Raw genomic sequence first — 17,599 nt, forward strand, 5'->3', positions numbered from 1 at the left:
CTCATGTTTACCGCCTCTCCGCGCTCTTTGACGATATTCTTCAGTATGAGGCTTTCTGAATATGTAAAGTATAAGTACCCATACATGCCGCTGCGAATATCTCCTGTGGCGCGGAAGCCGTTAAGTATTTTTAATATATGTTTGCCCGATTTGGAAGCTTGGATTCTTCTTTTCCTTCCTTGTTTATTGACACCTCATTGTACCGCCTATCTGGCTAGCTAGTGGCGCTATAGCTATGACACAGCAGATCAGAGGCAGGGACGTAGCCTCACAAGCCAACCGCACACCGGGAGGCGGTACAATAAACGGTAAACAAACAAGAAGAAATAAAGCGACCAAATCGGTCAAACAAAGATTAAAAATACTTAACGGCTTCCGCGCCACAGGAGATATTCGCAGCTGGATGTATAGCTACTTAAAGTTACCGAATTCAGAATAACTCAAGGAAAATAATGGCGTCACATGCCGCGGGTCCTATTTTAGAGAGAATCTCCATTTCCGCATATAGGAATTTCCATACGAAAATACAGTAGTGAGCAGGGACCCAACGTAAAACTCAACAAAATATCATAAAAGTTTTACGTAGGGTCCCGAAAGGGGCTAGGATGAATCTAGAGTTGCAATACCCTCCATTGACTCCCCACTCACCTTTTTTGGTTTGCGATCTGCTTGTCTTAAACGACGTTAAACTCACCAACATTGCAGCTGTAGCACAAGCTTGAATTATCCTCTTTCAATCTGCCGAGCTTGTTTTTCATAAAAATCCACCGTAGAGATGTTATGAGCTACTTTCTGTTAGTGTTGCAGTTTGGAAGCACTCGTTTTATTTAACGGGTCGCGCTGCTGCCTCCTGCATTATGAGCAAATTCGAAACGGGTGGAACGCAGGGCCGTTCAGTGACGTACGACGAGTGCTTCCAAACTCCAGCACTTAGAAAAATAATCACTTGCAGAGGATGTCTTGACAGAAAGGATCATAACATCTCTACGGTGGATTTTTATGTTGCAAATTGCGGCTAGGGTCCCATTAGCCCTGGTCCAGGGCTAGGGTCCCATCACAAATAAAAGCCACATTTTTTGTTTACAGTACACGTGTGCCCTCAACTGTTACTCCAGAATGTAGAATAATTTAGTTGATATCAAGTTAAAAACACTAAAGCACCGTTTCTTAACATTGATGTATCGCTTACGGTTTTTAGATTCCTGGACAGGACACGTATTGTGTGTTAATTGACTGAGTGAGTGGGGCCAAATTGCACAGACAGTACAAACGTAGCCTTTGGATCAAGACTGTAATCTGTCATGATTGATTTCTCAATCAGATTCAGGGCAATTACAAAGTAAACTTATAACCCCTCTGGCCCTGCAATATACCCAGGGGGTAAACCACCCCTTTTTTTAGGCAACCTGCATTCGTCAGAACATACAAAGTTGTCCACCAGAAATAATATCTATGACCCCATAGGATCACAACCTATATTTTATTTTGTTGCGAAAGTCCAATTAGGCCGCCCCCAATATTAGCCCCTACTTTATAATGGGGGGTGAATAGGTTGATCAATGATATGAATACGAACATTTTTTGTATTTCCATGAAATCCAATATGGCCGCCACAATATGGCCGCCACATTATTAGCACCAAATAAATAGGTTTTGGCTCTAACTTCTGAACCAGATAAGCTAGAAATGCAAACTTGGTGTCTATTTCATGGTTTCTGACCATGAGAGACTCAATGGAATACCTATCTTTATTATTGGGTGTGTCTGGAGCCTCATTGTGCATATTTACAAGATGGTGGCTACCCGAAATAGTGCTTTACCATGATCGTTGACTGTTTTGGCAAACACAAGCAATATTAATCCATTGGCTAAGATTCATGGCACAGAAGGGACATATATTCTTGAGCTTGCATATTGTCAAAATTGCTGCAAACATGAAAAAGAAAAGAGACATTACTTTTCCTGTCAGATCCTATTACCCAGGTGGGCAAACCACCCCTTTTTTGGATACCTGCATTTGCCATAACATCAAAGGTTGTCCACCAGAAATATCTATGACCCAATAGAATCACAACCTATGGACACACCGGTCAATTTATTTTCTGGAAATCCAATATGGCCGCCACAATATTAGCCCCCATTAGCCTATAATGCGGGTGAACGGGGCAACAATTTTAACTGAGGGATATTTCCACGAAACTTCACACTTCAAGTTTTTTTTTATCACGATAAATGATAATAGTGATTATCGTCCCGTCCCTACGAGTACATCTGTTCTCAACGGTGCTCTTCATCATAATCTCATCCGAGGCTGAGCAATGAAGTAGCCAAACGGTTCATCAACGTGTTCGCCCCATCTTAACTTGCCGTTGATTTCGGTTGTCTTCTCCTTGCAGGACAACATGGTCAAGTCCAACATCGACAAGAAGTTCTCAGCCCACTACGACGCAGTGGAGGCAGAACTCAAATCCAGCACTGTTGGTGAGTATAGCCTCCGATTTCACATGGGCCACCGGACGCAACGCTGCAGGTTACAGTGCTGCAACGATCTATTTTTTTGTTATCAAATGTTTTTTTATTTTAAGACAAAAACACAGTAATACACGTTAACATGAATGACTTAAAGAAAACAAAACGCATATAAAACAACATATAACAGCAAAAACAAGGAACACAAAAACAAACAATCCCTTAACTTGTAGAATAGTCGAAAGGTTAGTAGCAACCAAATTCCAAAATGTGAGGACACTCGGACACTCCCACACCATATGAAAGAATTTCAACGATCTATTGTTTTGACCTGACGAAGATGTAACTTACACATTTTACTTGCACCCTGTTATAATAACAGACTGGCCTGCTAGTGGCGCGGTTAGAACTCCCTTCTAAATCTAATATCTTCTTAGCGGTCATTCTACCGAGTACAGTGAATCGATTTGTGTCTTTATTTCATACTTTGTCGCACGACAGTGTCACGCGACGAGCATGAAACGTTTCATTTTTTTTGATTGATTCATTAATCAATTGTCATTAAACTATTGACTTTTAGAAGTAATCAATTAAATATGTGCGTTGTCCTCCCTCAGGGCTGGTGACGTTGAACGACATGAAGGCCAAACAGGAAGCCCTGGTGAAGGAGAGGGAGAAACAGCTGGCCAAGAAGGAGCAATCCAAGGAGCTCATGCTGTGAGTTAACTGACCTGAGATCAGATTAAAAGAAATGTCTTCTACATCCTGACAGTTTTCCATTCTGACCTGAGATCAGATTCTAAAAATGTCTTCTATGTCAGTCGCTCTTCGACCTTTTTCAATCCGACTGGTTTTCCAATCGTACTGTGACACGTACAGCTCCATCTCACTGAATCGGAATATTTTGTAAAAGTTCATTTTCTTCTGTAATATAATTTAAAAAAAAGGGAAACTTTCATATATTCTCAATTCATTGTGCATAATGTGATATTTTTGTTTTAATCTTGATGATTATGGCGTACAGCTCATGAAAATCTAAAAATCCCATGTCAATGAATTAGAATATTTTACGAGACCACAAAAAAAAAAAAAAAAAAATACTAGTAACTGGTGTACCTGTCCATGGTATTACTGTGTTAAAACTACTAGTAACTGGTGTACTGACCATGGTATTACTGTGCTTAACTGACCAGCCAACTGGCCTGACCTGAACCCCACAGAGAATCTAGGTTGCATTGTCAAGAGGAAGGTGTGAGACATGAGACAATACAAATTAATTTACGGCTGTTATCAAAGCAAACCTGGGCTTCCATAACACATCAACAGTGCCACAGGCTGATCACCTCCATGCCACCACGCCATTGATGAAATGATTTGTTCAAAAGTAGCCCAGACCAAGTATTAACTGCATACATTAATGTATACTTTTCAGATGGTCGACATTTCTCCCATTTTGACCTGAGATCAGATTCTAAAAAATGTCTTCTACATCCTGACAGTTTTCTGAAAAAGCTGTGTTTCTATGTCAGTCGTTCTTCGATTTTTCAAAAATAGCAGACCTAGATCTGAAATAGATCTGCTATTTTCCAATAGCTAAAGCTGTAAAGCATAACATAATGCTAACACCAAAAGGGGTTCCCGCCCAAAATGGGTTAAAAAAAATCATTGTTTTAGTGGTCTCGTAAAATATTCTAATTAATTGAGATAGGATTTCTTGATTTTCATGAGCTGTACACCATAATCATCTAGATTAAAACAAAAAAAGGTTTTAAATACCTCACTTTATGCACAATGAATGGAGAATAATATGAAAGTTTCACCTTTTGAATTATATTACAGAAGAAAATGAACTTTTACAAAATATTCTAATTCAGTGAGATGGAGCTGTACAGTCAGAGATACAGTTTGGAAAGAACAATTGGTTGATATTGATTCCAAAATATCGGAAATTAATATCGGCCTCGAAAAGCCCCATATTGGACGGCCACTAATCCCAGCGTTATATTCTTCTCAATAATGCTTGAAGAATTGTCTCATCATCTAGTAAAGCCTTTTTCAGTGGCTTTTCACCACCATACCATTCTGTACTACACAGTGAGTGAATATTATAGTATATTGATTACTTTGGGGTTTTTTGTGGCAGTACTACGACAGGCCTATACGCTGAACCACAAATGACTACTGTACAACAACACCAGTTCTTTATTAAAACATCTATGTTCATGCCTCTTTACCTGTGCATAATTATACTGCAGAGGTTCTCGAAGCATGTTCCGGGCACTCCCAGTGCTCCTTGAAAAAAAAACCTACGCACGTTTTCGGCTTTTCGTGCAGCTTACAAACCGGGTTTTTAAGACAGCTGGTGGATGGTGGGAAAAAAAAGCTCCACTTCAGCAGACGACTTGCCAGCTTCCCCGGAAGCGCTCTCCTCCGCGCAAGTCGTCCGCGGAAGTGGAGCTTTTTTTTTTTTTCCACCATCCACCAGCTGTCTTAAAAACCCGGTTTTTAGGCTGTGCGCAGCTTTTTCGATAAGTGTGGCAGCACAGTCTGCCTTTCTTCTCCAGTCGTCTGTGTTTCTCCATGGACTGGTCGGCGTCTTTATATAAACCTGTCCTGATGTGTCCCCGTGTAGGAAACTGGAGAAACAGAAGGAGAAGAAGAGGAAAGAGGAACAGAAGAGGAAGATCGCCAGTTTATCGTTTAACCCCGACGACGACGGAGAGGACGACAAGGAGGAGGAAGAGGAGGAGGAGGAGGAGGAGGAGGAAGAGGAGGAAGATGAGGAGGGAGAGGATTATTGTAAGTGTACATGTCACTGGTCTGACAATGACTAGGGCGAGGCACTTAAACGAAAATGTATGGAAACGGGTGTTTATCGGTAATGATTGATTTACTGCCCATTTGGTTAATGGAATAATTGAGAAGCAATTTTCAATCGATCGGCAAGAAATTTGAATAGATAATTTTTGTATGTTTTGTATGCTAGATTATATTGATTATCAACCTAACTCTGTATTATACTTGACTGTGCAATGGTGGTGTACAAAAAAATACTTCACCTGGTAACCTATCTCCATATTTAAACTTAAATCTATCCCAATACCTTTTTCTTTTTTTTTTAATCATTTTGAAAGTGAAAGTTGAAGTAGTTAATTAGATTTACTGTATGGCTTTTATAAATATTGAACCAATGGGAAACTGGTAAAGTGGTCAGGAGGGGCACACACATCCCGGGTTAACCCATTCTGACCTGAGATCAGATTCTAGAAATGTCTATTACATCCTGACAGTTTCATTATGAATCCATTCTGACCTGAGATCAGATTCTAAAGGTGTCTTCGATTTTTCAAAAATAGCAGACCTACAAGCTCGTATCGCGCCACTCGGTGGCGCGATATGAGCTTGTAGATCTGCTATTTTTAAATAGCTAAAGCATAACATGATGCCGACACCAAAATGGGTGCCCGGTCAGAATGGGTTAATTCAACGGGTGCTCGAACAAAAAAAGAAACACTGGTAAAGTCCCTGCCCACCACTTGTGGGGAGGTTGTGGGTTCCAATCCCACATCCGTTTTTTTTGTCTTCATATGTAGTTTCAAGGCTTTTGCGGGCCACATTAATTCCATTTTCTCCAGAAACTGGCTGTATCAAATATGAATGGACATCATTAACGACGCACAGCCACACTTTCTTATATGAAGCGACCTAAAATGGGGATTTCAATGCAAAAAAAAAAAAATCACACCCGTGTGAACTGAGTGGTGCAGTTCACTGGCACAACAGCGGCACAACAGTGCCCCCTACTGGTACTATTGGTCATACTGGTGCTCTATATTAGTCATTTCATGTACTCTGTCTCCTACGCAATTCAGTATTTTAGCTGTGACGTGAGCGCCCCCTCCTGAGATACTTCAGTATTTTAGCTGTGACGTGAGCGCCCCCTCCTGAGATACTTCAGTATTTTAGCTGTGACGTGAGCGCCCCCTCCTGAGATACTTCAGTATTTTAGCTGTGACGTGAGCGCCCCCTCCTGAGATACTTCCGGGTCCTACTTTTGTGTCGCTTTTGTGTCCCCATAGAGTTATACTGTGACGCTCCGTCGGACTAAATCCGAGACGAAAACAACCACGAAAGTCTCAGTTTACCGCTTTCCTCGCAACAACAAAGCTGCGCTGCTCTCCAAAATCTGGCTGTGACAGGCCGTCTGCCCCACACGGAATACTATCGCCATTTTATTTTATTGTGTCAAATAAATCCTCATAATGCAAACTAGATTCAACATACTCAAGCCTGCACACATTCTAAATATGCCCCCGAAATTTACCGAGCAAATGGACTGTTGCCACCTTCAATAATAATGATAATAATAGTCTTTATTGTCTCCACATCATATATTTTCTTTGTCATGGACACTTGTACAAAACATTAATAGCATTAAGACCCATTTTAACCCTCTATGGCTTCCTTTCTGAAAAATAACGTCACTGTAAAAAGATTCACGCGTTTAGATATTCTATTTACAATGGGATGCGGACGGGAGCTGGTGCCACTTGGACCCGGACGTAACGTAGCACTACAAAACGACGTCGGACTTAAATACTGAATGGGGCGACACATGTCAGCTGTGTGTGTGAGTGTGTGTGTGTGTGTGTGTGTGTGTGTGTTGTTGTTGATAATCTGCATGGCGACACGTCTTGGTTTCTTTGTCTGTCCATTGTGGGTTGACATGTTTTATAACGTTGTCTTCCAGTTCTACCCATGAAGAAGAAGAAGTTGGGAAAGAACCCAGATGTTGACACCAGCTTTCTGCCTGACCGAGACAGAGAGGTGAGGATGGAAGTTTGAGTCCAGGCCCTTGTCCAACATTTCCTACCATATTTAAATTTTTTTCTTTACCTTGAATATGCACTTTTGGTGTTTTAACTTTTTTTTTTTTTTTTTTTTTTAAGATATTTTTTTGCGGCTTACGCCTTTTATTGATTTTTTTTTGAAGGGACAGACAGTAGGCTGACAGGAAACGGGAGAGAGATGGGGGGATGACATGCAGTAAAGGCCGTGTCGGGTCCGGGAGTCGAACCCGCGGCACACTGCGACTGGATCACCAGTCCGGTGCCCAGACCGTTACGCTACGGCCTGGGCGGTGTTTTAACTTTTAACCCATTCTGGGGCGGGAACCCCTTTTGGTGTTAGCACTATGTTATGCTTTAGCTATTGAAAAATAGCAGATCTACATGCTCATAGCGCGCCACCGAGTGGCGCGCTATGAGCTTGTAGGTCTGCCGTTTTTGAAAAATCGAAGAACGACTGATCTCAGGTCAAAATGGGTTCATGTTAAATATACTGTAGAATGTTCTCTGGTATATAATTGAGGCGTTTCTGTGGGTTTTTGTAGGAGGAGGAGAACCGCTTGCGAGAGGAGCTCAGGCAGGAGTGGGAGCGCAAGCAGGAGAAGATCAAGAGTGAGTGCCACGCGGTCGCATGCTCGGCCACATTCGTGCACATGAATCAAGCTGTAGACTTAGAGTTTTTGATTGATTGAAATATGTATAAACAGTTTGCAGAATTACAGTACATTTCGAGCACAAACTCAATACAAAGACTGTTAGCTGTGAGTGGACGACGACCCAATTAAGCATTACACTTGTTTACAACAGGGTCCACCATGTTCAATTCATCAAAACATTTAGATACGTACAAATAGACACTTCTATATAGTCAAAGAACAGAACAGGATTTCCTCATAGAGGAGGTAAAAAGGGAAAATAAACTTATACAGTGAGGGGAGAAGGGGGGGGGAGAGTACTGTTCTATGGGAGAAGAACATCCATAACGCCAATCTTAACCCATTTAGGCCTGACCTCGAAATTGAAGAAAAAAAATCTTCTAAATCCTCCAGTTTTTTTTAGCAGACCTACAAGCTCGTGGCGCGCTATGAGCTTGTAGATCTGCTATTTTTCAATAGCTAAATTATAACATAACACCAAAATGGGGTTTTAAAGCCCCATTTTAAAGTCAGGATTTAGAAAGACATTCGCGGAATCGTTCCCAGGTCGAAATGGAGCGTCGGCTGTTAGTGGGAAGTGGGGGTACTCTCACCAGCAAAACGAAAATTCAAGTTCAATATTAATATAATGTAATATATCGGTGTCGATATATCACCCTGCAAATAATCGGAGATCGGACATCGATCATCATTTCAATATCGTGCACCTGATATTAATAACGAAAACAATGACTGTATGGTTGTGGTGATCTGTGTTTACTCTCAGGCGAGGAGATTGAGATCACGTTCAGCTACTGGGATGGATCTGGACACCGTAAGACTGTCAAGGTAAGAGAGAACACTGGTACTAGCGTGTATGTCTGTGCAGAATCATGTAAAGAAATATGTAAAACATTGCCGTGAAGCAATTATTTCCAACGATTTCCAAATGTCTAAAATCGTACGTACATTTCTTAGCAGTGCATTGATGACATGACGGCTGTTGGCTTCCAAGCTGTTTTACGTGGATGTCGCGGTACTCCAGACGGATTGGACTGGCGAAGAATAATCCTTTATTCAGAGCCCAATAGAACAGTTTGCTTGTCTAAAGGTTCATTAAACCAAACGGTCTCTCTCTACCGTTATCACCTGGTTAAAGGAGAATTCCATGCTAGAATGCTTTCTTACCTTTCTTTGTAGTTGTTACGTCCCCACCAAAGAGGTCCAGGTGTTATTTTGTGCAAAACCTCCTTATTGGCTATTTCCCCTACCATAAGCCCTCAATGAATTGCATTGAATGGGAATTTAATGAGGCTATGGGGGTGTTGTGCTAATTCGCTTATTTCCATCGCTCAACATTCATTTCTTTATATATATCCTCTCTTCATAATGTAAATAATATCCCAAGCGGCACACTTTGCTACTTATTTCGATGGAAATAAGCTAATTAGCACAACGCCCCATTCAATGCAATCCATTGAGGGCTTATGGTAGGGGAAATAGCCAATAAGGAGTTTTTGCACACAAAAAACACCTGGACCTCTTTGGTGGGGACGTAACAACTTACAAAGAAAGGTAAGAAATCCTTCTAGCATGGAATTCTCCTTTAAGACCATACTGTCCTGTCTTAATTTCCCTCATGTAAATAATTCATACACTGCTGCCCGTTTGTGAGGAGTAAGCATTATTTAGCTATTGAAAAATAGCAGATCTACAAGCTCATAGTGCGCCACTCGGTGGCGCGCTATGAGCTTGTAGATCTGCTATTTTTGAAAAATCGTGAAAATGTGGCACACATCTTTGTATATATATATATTCTTAAATATAAATGGCTTAAGTCATAAGAGCACGGTCACACGTGTGCGTCAGGGGTGAGTGAGGGGTTCGAACGTTGAATACCTTATATCGGATGAGTTGTTTGACTCCTAATGTAGAATATGATCACTTCACTTCACATCAATATACAGTAATGTAGGTTTTAAGGGTCACACGAAACAGGCTGGAGATGTCCTGCAAATGTAGCTCTTAGAAAAGAGCAGGGAAAACCTGAGTGCATTCCCAGAGATGAGAGCTAAATCTTGTACTTTGAAAGCTACTCGATAAAATATACATTATTAGAATCAAGACGTCATTACCGTTTTTATATTTTGCCATGCGTGTCTTTAAGGGGGGGGGGGGGCACACTGGCTTTACTCAAACCACAGACTAACACTGGGGCTCCACCGGGCGCGTTAGCGTCTCCGTCACCGCCAGGGAATGTTCCCTTTTTTTTTTTTTCTTTTTTTAACATACGTTTATTGATTTTCTTTACAGTACAAAGAAGTAATTTCAAAACAATTGACATATATTTCCCCCCCCCCACATCCCCATGGCAGCACAAATGCAAACAAAATCTTATCAGGAAATGTTTTGACAACAATAAATACAGAACAAAAAAATAAATAATAAAACGAAAAATAAAACGAAAATTAAACACATTACATACAGTCAAACAAACAAATGCACAATGTCCGTCACAGTTCCCTACCCCCACCCCACAGCTGACTACTCCAATTAAGCACTATACATCCAAAGCCTCTTCAATATCACCTCGCTTAATGAAGTCCAAGAACTTCTCCCATATCTTATAGAATACCGCAGGTTTCTTCCTAATTACATATGTTGAATGTTCCCTTTTTAATCAATGAAGGGTGACTGCCCGCGTTGCGTTGCGTAACTGCATTCAAATTGCCCCGGTTCGTTTTTTGACGCACGCGCCCTGTGAAAAAGGCCAGCTCAAATATACTCAAGTACTGAGCCGAGGTCATGCTGACCTCCTCAATTAAGAACTTTTGGCTGGCAGAGGGGCAAATTGACCTTAGCCTATCACTGCTGTATTCTCAATTAGTGAGCACCTGTATCCACCCTGCAATCAGCACAGCACACTTTTAGAGTTTGTCAAGCCTAGTTTTCTCACTTTTCTGCTCATTCTGTACAGACCACAGCGGCGTGTGCGTCTCCTTGTTAGCCACACACACATGCTTTCTGTACAACTCTACGTTCTTCAGTAAAACCCTCAACCTCAAAGGGCTTTGTTGTTCTTGACCGGACCACCTGGGGCGGTGTAAAAGCTTCCAAACCGCACTACAAGATACGCCCGGTGGAGCCCCGCCGTAACACTAGACGGATGGAGGAATCTGAAATGCACAAATGCAAATAATCACGTTTTTTTTTCTCTCTTTACGCGTACAGATGAGGAAGGGAAACACTATCCAGAACTTCCTGCAGAGGGCGCTGGAGGTTCTCCGGAAGGACTTCAGTGAGCTCAGGTGAGTACTACTACAGAATATAGTTCTGTTGTCTTATGATTCATTTGTTCCTTCCTTTTTCATTTTCAATTATTCCCCCCCCCCCCCCCCCCCCCTTCTATTATACCCATTTAGGCCTGACGTCGAAAAAGAGAAAAAAAACCATTCGCTCTCTGAAAGAATATATATTCAAAGATCTGTGGCGCATTTTTACCATTTTTCCAAAAAATAGCAGACCTATGACCTTGTAGATCTGCTATTTTGCTACCCAGTCTAAAATGGGTTAAGTTAATGAATAGCTAAAATAGCAATCGCGGCACCTGAGCTTGGAGATCTGATATTTTCACAATTTTTAAATATTTTTAAAACAATATTATTATTATTAGGAGTTCCCAAGGGAGCACGAACCCCAGGTTTGAAAAGCACACTGCTCTACAGATTCCTATCAGTACATTGATAGCCAGACAGGTTTGATGCTCTGCTGGGAATGTTTATCCCATTTTGTTGTTAGCATAATGTTATGCTTTAGCCATTGAAAAATAGCAGATCTACAAGCTCGTAGCGCGCCACCGAGTGGCGCGCTACGAGCTTGTAGGTCTGCTATTTTTGAAAAAATCGAAAGAACGACTGACACGGAAACATAGCTTTTTCAGAAAACTGTCAGGATGTATAGAAGACATTTTTTAGAATCTGATCTCGGGTCAGAAATGGGTTATTTTGTCAAGGTTTCTTTTTTGTTGTTCTCATTCCGTATAGGGCGGCCGGAGTAGAGCAGCTCATGTACATCAAAGAGGACTTGATCATTCCACACGTAAGTCCCAGAACATGCACACTAAAACCTTTGGCAGCAACTTTCCATTTTAGTTTTAGTCATAGTCTCTTGAATAGTTTCCACTTAGTTTTAGTCACCTGGAATGTTCTAGTGTTTAGTCTAGTTTTGGTCGACTAAATGTCATACGATTTTAGTCGACTAAATCTACAGTTGATTTAGTCGACTAAAATGTGTTTTGACAGGCCTTGATGTCGTTGTAATGACATATTTTACACTTTGGTTGCATGCTGAAAATAGCAGATATACAATCTCACAACGCGTCGCGCTGCGACGCGTTGTGAGATTGTAGATCTGCTATTTTCAGCATGCAACCCAGCATAAAACTGGATCTCTTGTCCACTAGTCCCTTCCTGACATTTTAGTCTAGTTTTTATTTGTTGACGAAATTGTCAGTATATTTAGTCTTGGTTTTAGTCATCATAGATTCGTTTTTATTTAGTTTTAGTCAGTGAAAAAAGGTAGTCGACGAACATTTTCCGTCTTAGTTTTAGTCGACGAAAACAACACTGCCTCACACAGGTTGTGTATATAGAACTGAATTACACAGTGAAGAGAAGCTAGAGGACCTTTGGGCAGGGACGCTGATCTGTCACGCTTCATCTCTTTCAGCATCACAGCTTCTATGACTTCATCGTGACAAAAGCCAGAGGCAAATCAGGTAAGGTGTTGTGAGGACTGCGGATGAAAATGAGCAACTGTGCTATATCCAAGCTCGTAGCACAGCTTGTAGGTCTGCTATTTTTGAAAAACCGAAGAACCACTGACATAGAAACATAGCTTTTTCTGAAAACTGTCAGGATGTAGAAGACATTTTTAGAATCTGATCTCGGGTCAAAATGGGTTAACAATTATGTATATATTCAATTAATTTGTTCATTTATAATAAGAATGAGAAGAATTAGAATTATCTATCAAAATCTAGAGCTAGGCTATTAATTTATGTAGAACAAGAAGAAAATAATGATCTGCAAAAGTCTAGAGCTATAGGCTATTAATTTATGTCGAACATAAAATTAGTACAAAAAGTAAAATGCTCACCACAGCTTATCTGTACCCAAACAGACCTCTTGAAATGTGTACATGACAGTCAGACACGCGTTCACCGGTGCCATTTTAACCCAATTCTGACCTGAGATCAGATTAAAAAAATGTCTTCTACATCCTGACAGTTTTCATTCTGAACTGAGATCAGATTCTAAAAATGTCTTCTATGTCTGTCGCTCTTCGACTTTTCAAAAATAGCAGACCTACAAGCTCGTAGCGCGCCACTCGGTGGCGCGCTACGAGCTTGTAGATCTGCTATTTTTCAATAGCTAAAGCACGACATGATGCCAACACCAAAATGGGTTAAATGGCAAACCAAAATCAATGTTCTCTCCATCGAATATCCAATTCATAAATACAGATAATCAATACAATAAACGTGTGATATTTATTATTGTAGGCCCCCCTGGTGGAATATTTAAGATGCTATTTAAATATATACCGGTATTTCACTTTACTTGTGAAAAGAGTTGTGGTGGTGTTGATTGTTGCATAGAATGCAAACGCTACATCCTTGTTCTCGGCAGGTCCTCTCTTCAGCTTTGACGTCCACGATGACATTCGACTGGTCAATGATGCCACTGTGGAGAAAGATGAGGTGAGTTTGATCAGATGATTTTATTTAATAACTATAACGGTAATAAGCAGGTTTTGAATAGTTTCAAAATTGTATAATTCACCTTGGACGAGTGTCGCGGCCTCTCTCTGAACAACTTAAAGTCTCAACTGCTAGAAATCGAAACATTTGAAAGGATTTTTAAATGGGACTATGCATGCACCAAGTATTTTACGATGGGTACGCCCGCAACGGCAGTCTGCTGCATCACAGTGAGGAAAAACAACCCAAAAGTTATTGATTTACACCATTAAACTAATCCAATTCCAGAAGCCATCTGTAATGCTTTTTGTTGTCTGTGTGTTCATCTTCATTATGTTCCTATAGTCTCATGCAGGCAAAGTGGTGCTGAGGAGCTGGTACGAGAAGAACAAGCACATCTTCCCCGCGAGTCGCTGGGAGCCATATGACCCAGAGAAGAAATGGGACAAATATACGGTGAGCGCCCCTTCCCATTAGGCAAAGTAGGCAGGTCACTTACCTGGTTCTACCCGGTTCTACCTGGTTCAAAGTAGGCAGGTCTCTACCCGGTTCTACCTGGTTCAAAGTAGGCAGGTCACTACCTGGTTCTACCCAAGGAGCTGTCTAAAGAGGACGGGACGCGAAGACCGTAAGGGCGCCGCCATGTTGCTCACATGGTGCTCCATGGAAGGAAAGAAACATGCGCAGTTGAGACCAAGGAAGCTGAACGAGGAAGTGATGGCTGCATAAAGCCCACTGCGCATGTTTCTTTCCTTCCATGGAGCACCATGTGAGCAACATGGCGGCGCCCTTACGGTCTCCGCGTCCCGTCCTCTTTAGACAGTCCTTGGTTCAGCTTCCTCGGTCTCAACAGCGCATGTTTCCCTGCCTTCCATGGAGCAGGGTTGCCAAGTCTGCTTATTTCCCGCGACTTTTGGCTTCCTTTTTTTCCCCAGAGATCCTTTTCTTTTCTTTATAGGCTAATTATTAGTATAATAAGTTACTTAAAACATGAATTATCATAGACATGCATAGTATTTATAATGACAAATGCATCAAATCTTTTTTTATTGGGATTATATGGTCATATTGTTGGGTTTGTTTTGGCTTGTTTTTTGGAGGTGGGTTGGCTTATTTCTTGTCACGAGTTGGCAACACTGCCATGTGAGCAACATGGCGTCGCCCGTACGGTCTTCGCGTCTCGTCCTCTTTTAGACGGTCCTTTGGTTCTACCCGGTTCAAAGTAGGCAGGTCACTACCTGGTCCTACCTGGTTCAGAACAGGAACAGAGTGCATTCTGGGATGGATTGGGCCCAATAACATGAACGCGCTTCAATGATAGTCAACGGGCTCGAGCTGCAATGACAAATTCGGCTATGTCCATTTCGCCCTCAGGGTTTCCTCCGGGTGCCGTCTCTATTCATATATACTCTTAACCCATTCTGACCTGAGATCAGATTCATACGAGGTTTCCACTGGACACACACTGGTCTGATCAACCCATTCTGACCTGAGATCAGATTAAAAAAATGTCAGTCGTTCTTCGATAAAAATAAATAAATAGCAGACCTACAAGCTCGTAGCGCGCCACTCGGTGGCGCGCTATGAGCTTGTAGATCTGCTATTTTTCAATAGCTAAAGCATAACATGATGCTGACACCAAAATGGGTTCCCGTTCAGAATGGGTTAAGGTCGGGACTCCTAGGGGGGCCCACACATATTTGGATTGGGGGGGGGGGTCTCCAGGTGACAGTGAGTGAAGTGACCATTACTGCATCATCACTGCATTATTTATTATAGTCCTAATAGACCCCAGGAAATTACATCTGGCCACAGAAGATCGCAGGATCTACTGAATGTGAAGGAGGCCTACTGGGGGGAAGCCACACTGTGTGTCATTATAGGCTCAATATGTCAGTTTGACACATTCAGTAGATCTCGTGATCTTTTGTGGCCAGATGAAATTTCTTGGGGTCTAGTAAGACTATAGTAAATAATAAAAAAGGAAATCGCTATAACATTTTGTAAAAAAGTACCTACACATTTTGCCCCATGCTCGAATGTCCCCCCCCCCCCCCCCCCCCCCCCTGTCAAAAACAGCTAAAATCCCTAAAACGAAAGAAAGCAGCAAATGAAAAACGCTTATCCTTTACTTTCTCTAATAACGACCTAAAACATGAACCTTGGTTGAAAAAAACTAAAGTTGTCCTTTAAGAGTATATATGAATAGAGACGGCACCGGATCTCTCCTCCTCATCCACTTGCATTAAGTTTGCTCAAAAAGCGCATGAGGCAATTTCACTCCTCCTTCCGGGTATAGGAACAGAGTGCATTCTGGGATGGATTGGGCCCAAACACATGAACACGCTGGTCCGTTGACTATATCATTGCACACGTTCACGTATGAAACATCTAAGTTTGTACATCACCGTTACCATTTGGTTTGGATACAAAGGCTACTGCTACATGATTTAGGCCTGCATAAAAGCTTTGATTGTTTTGTGCAGAAAAAAAAGTGTTCATTGACCTAAATTACAATACTGCCAGCTTTTCCTGCATGGGCATGCTCCTAAAATGACTGGGTTTCTTTGATGGAATTATTTGGGAACGTTTTGTAAATCTCGTAAAAAAAAAAAGAAAGGCAGATCATGTTTTAACATTATAACTCCTTTCCTACTTCCTACAAGTATGTGAAAGTCTGGAAAGGTATGTAATTTCACCCGTGGCTTCCACGTGTGTTTATCAGCTCAGTGGCCTTGTGGTTAGAGTGTCCGCCCTGAGACTGGGAGGTCGGGGGTTCGATCCCCGGCCGGGTCACATACCAAAGACTGTAAAAATGGGACCCAGTGCCTCCCTGCTTGACACTCAGCATCAAGGTTTGGATTGGGGTGTAAGTCCCTGTGACATACTAGCGTCATGTCCAGGGGGTGTACTTGTACATCAAGCTGCCTCACGCTACAGAAACAGGAGATAGGCTCCTGCCCCTATGGGCCTCATGGCTTCGGCAAGGCTACTTACTTACTTACTTCCACGTGTGTTTAGGATTTGGGGAGGGTGTGTCTCTTACTCATGACTGTAGGACTGTTCGTAGGTCTAACGTTTAACCAAACACATGCACCCGAATATGTGGCAATTCAGAATTTTCAAAAAAGAAATGTCTAAGAATGAATTGATCATGTCATTTAGGCACAGTCAGACAAACGAGAGCGCGGGCCATATGGACATCACTTCCGTCATAGTTGTAATAATCTTATGAACACAGATGTTATAGACACCGCTTCAGAACTAACTATTTCCGTCTGTGACCGATTTGTCATTTCAGATCCGGTGAAACGTCGGGTGTCTCCACCCCCCCCCTGCCATTAGTGGCGCAAACCCTTTGTATTTGTTTTATTTCATGACAGCATTATTGTAAAGGGATTCCTATGAGTTTTAATCAACTTTTGACATAACACAATTTTTCCCCCGAAAACACTTGCTTGTATATGTATATAGCTACGATATCCGTTGAATAAAAATGGCCGTATTGCCTAAGAAAAATAAATCAATCTTTTGTCATTTTGTCTCGGCGACCAAAAGTAAAAAAAAAATGTTGGTGCTGCTGCAGCCTGTGGTGTGTGTGTGTGTGTGTGTGTGTGTGTTGAATTTAAATGTGGTGTTGCTGCCTTGAAACAGGATTTCAAGTCCCGTCATATATCATCCTGCTCTCTGACGACAATCCGCCAAGCAGGGGGTGGTGGTACGAGGCGGTGTGAGGGGGGGGGGGTGTTGTGAACTGTCAAAACACACAGGTTTGTTTGTAGCGTATAGGCCACCACCCGTATAGCCTGAAGACACCACTCCCCTCATCATCTTCATCTCCTCCCCTCATTCCTGACACTCGCACAACTCCAAGCTCTTTTTTTTTA

The 17,599-nt window shown here is 41.8% G+C and overlaps 1 protein-coding gene across 1 annotated transcript in view; it reads left to right on the plus strand.

Annotated features, from left to right (window-relative positions):
* The window catches only part of fam50a (family with sequence similarity 50 member A), a 17,815-nt gene extending 580 nt beyond the window's left edge, over positions 1-17,235 (plus strand). The window contains exons 2-13 of the mRNA XM_083769986.1: positions 2,397-2,481; positions 3,087-3,186; positions 5,102-5,268; positions 7,220-7,296; positions 7,862-7,928; positions 8,739-8,800; positions 11,183-11,259; positions 11,995-12,049; positions 12,680-12,728; positions 13,642-13,712; positions 14,058-14,168; positions 17,014-17,235. Of these exons, the coding sequence (XP_083626112.1) occupies positions 2,397-2,481; positions 3,087-3,186; positions 5,102-5,268; positions 7,220-7,296; positions 7,862-7,928; positions 8,739-8,800; positions 11,183-11,259; positions 11,995-12,049; positions 12,680-12,728; positions 13,642-13,712; positions 14,058-14,168; positions 17,014-17,022 (930 nt within the window). The 3' untranslated portion in view covers positions 17,023-17,235. The remainder of the gene's footprint in view (positions 1-2,396; positions 2,482-3,086; positions 3,187-5,101; positions 5,269-7,219; positions 7,297-7,861; positions 7,929-8,738; positions 8,801-11,182; positions 11,260-11,994; positions 12,050-12,679; positions 12,729-13,641; positions 13,713-14,057; positions 14,169-17,013) is intronic.
* The last annotated feature ends 364 nt before the right edge of the window (positions 17,236-17,599 follow it).

The sequence above is a fragment of the Protomyctophum parallelum genome (genome assembly GCF_964188405.1).
Source record: "Protomyctophum parallelum genome assembly, chromosome: 7".
Classification (NCBI taxonomy): domain Eukaryota; kingdom Metazoa; phylum Chordata; class Actinopteri; order Myctophiformes; family Myctophidae; genus Protomyctophum; species Protomyctophum parallelum.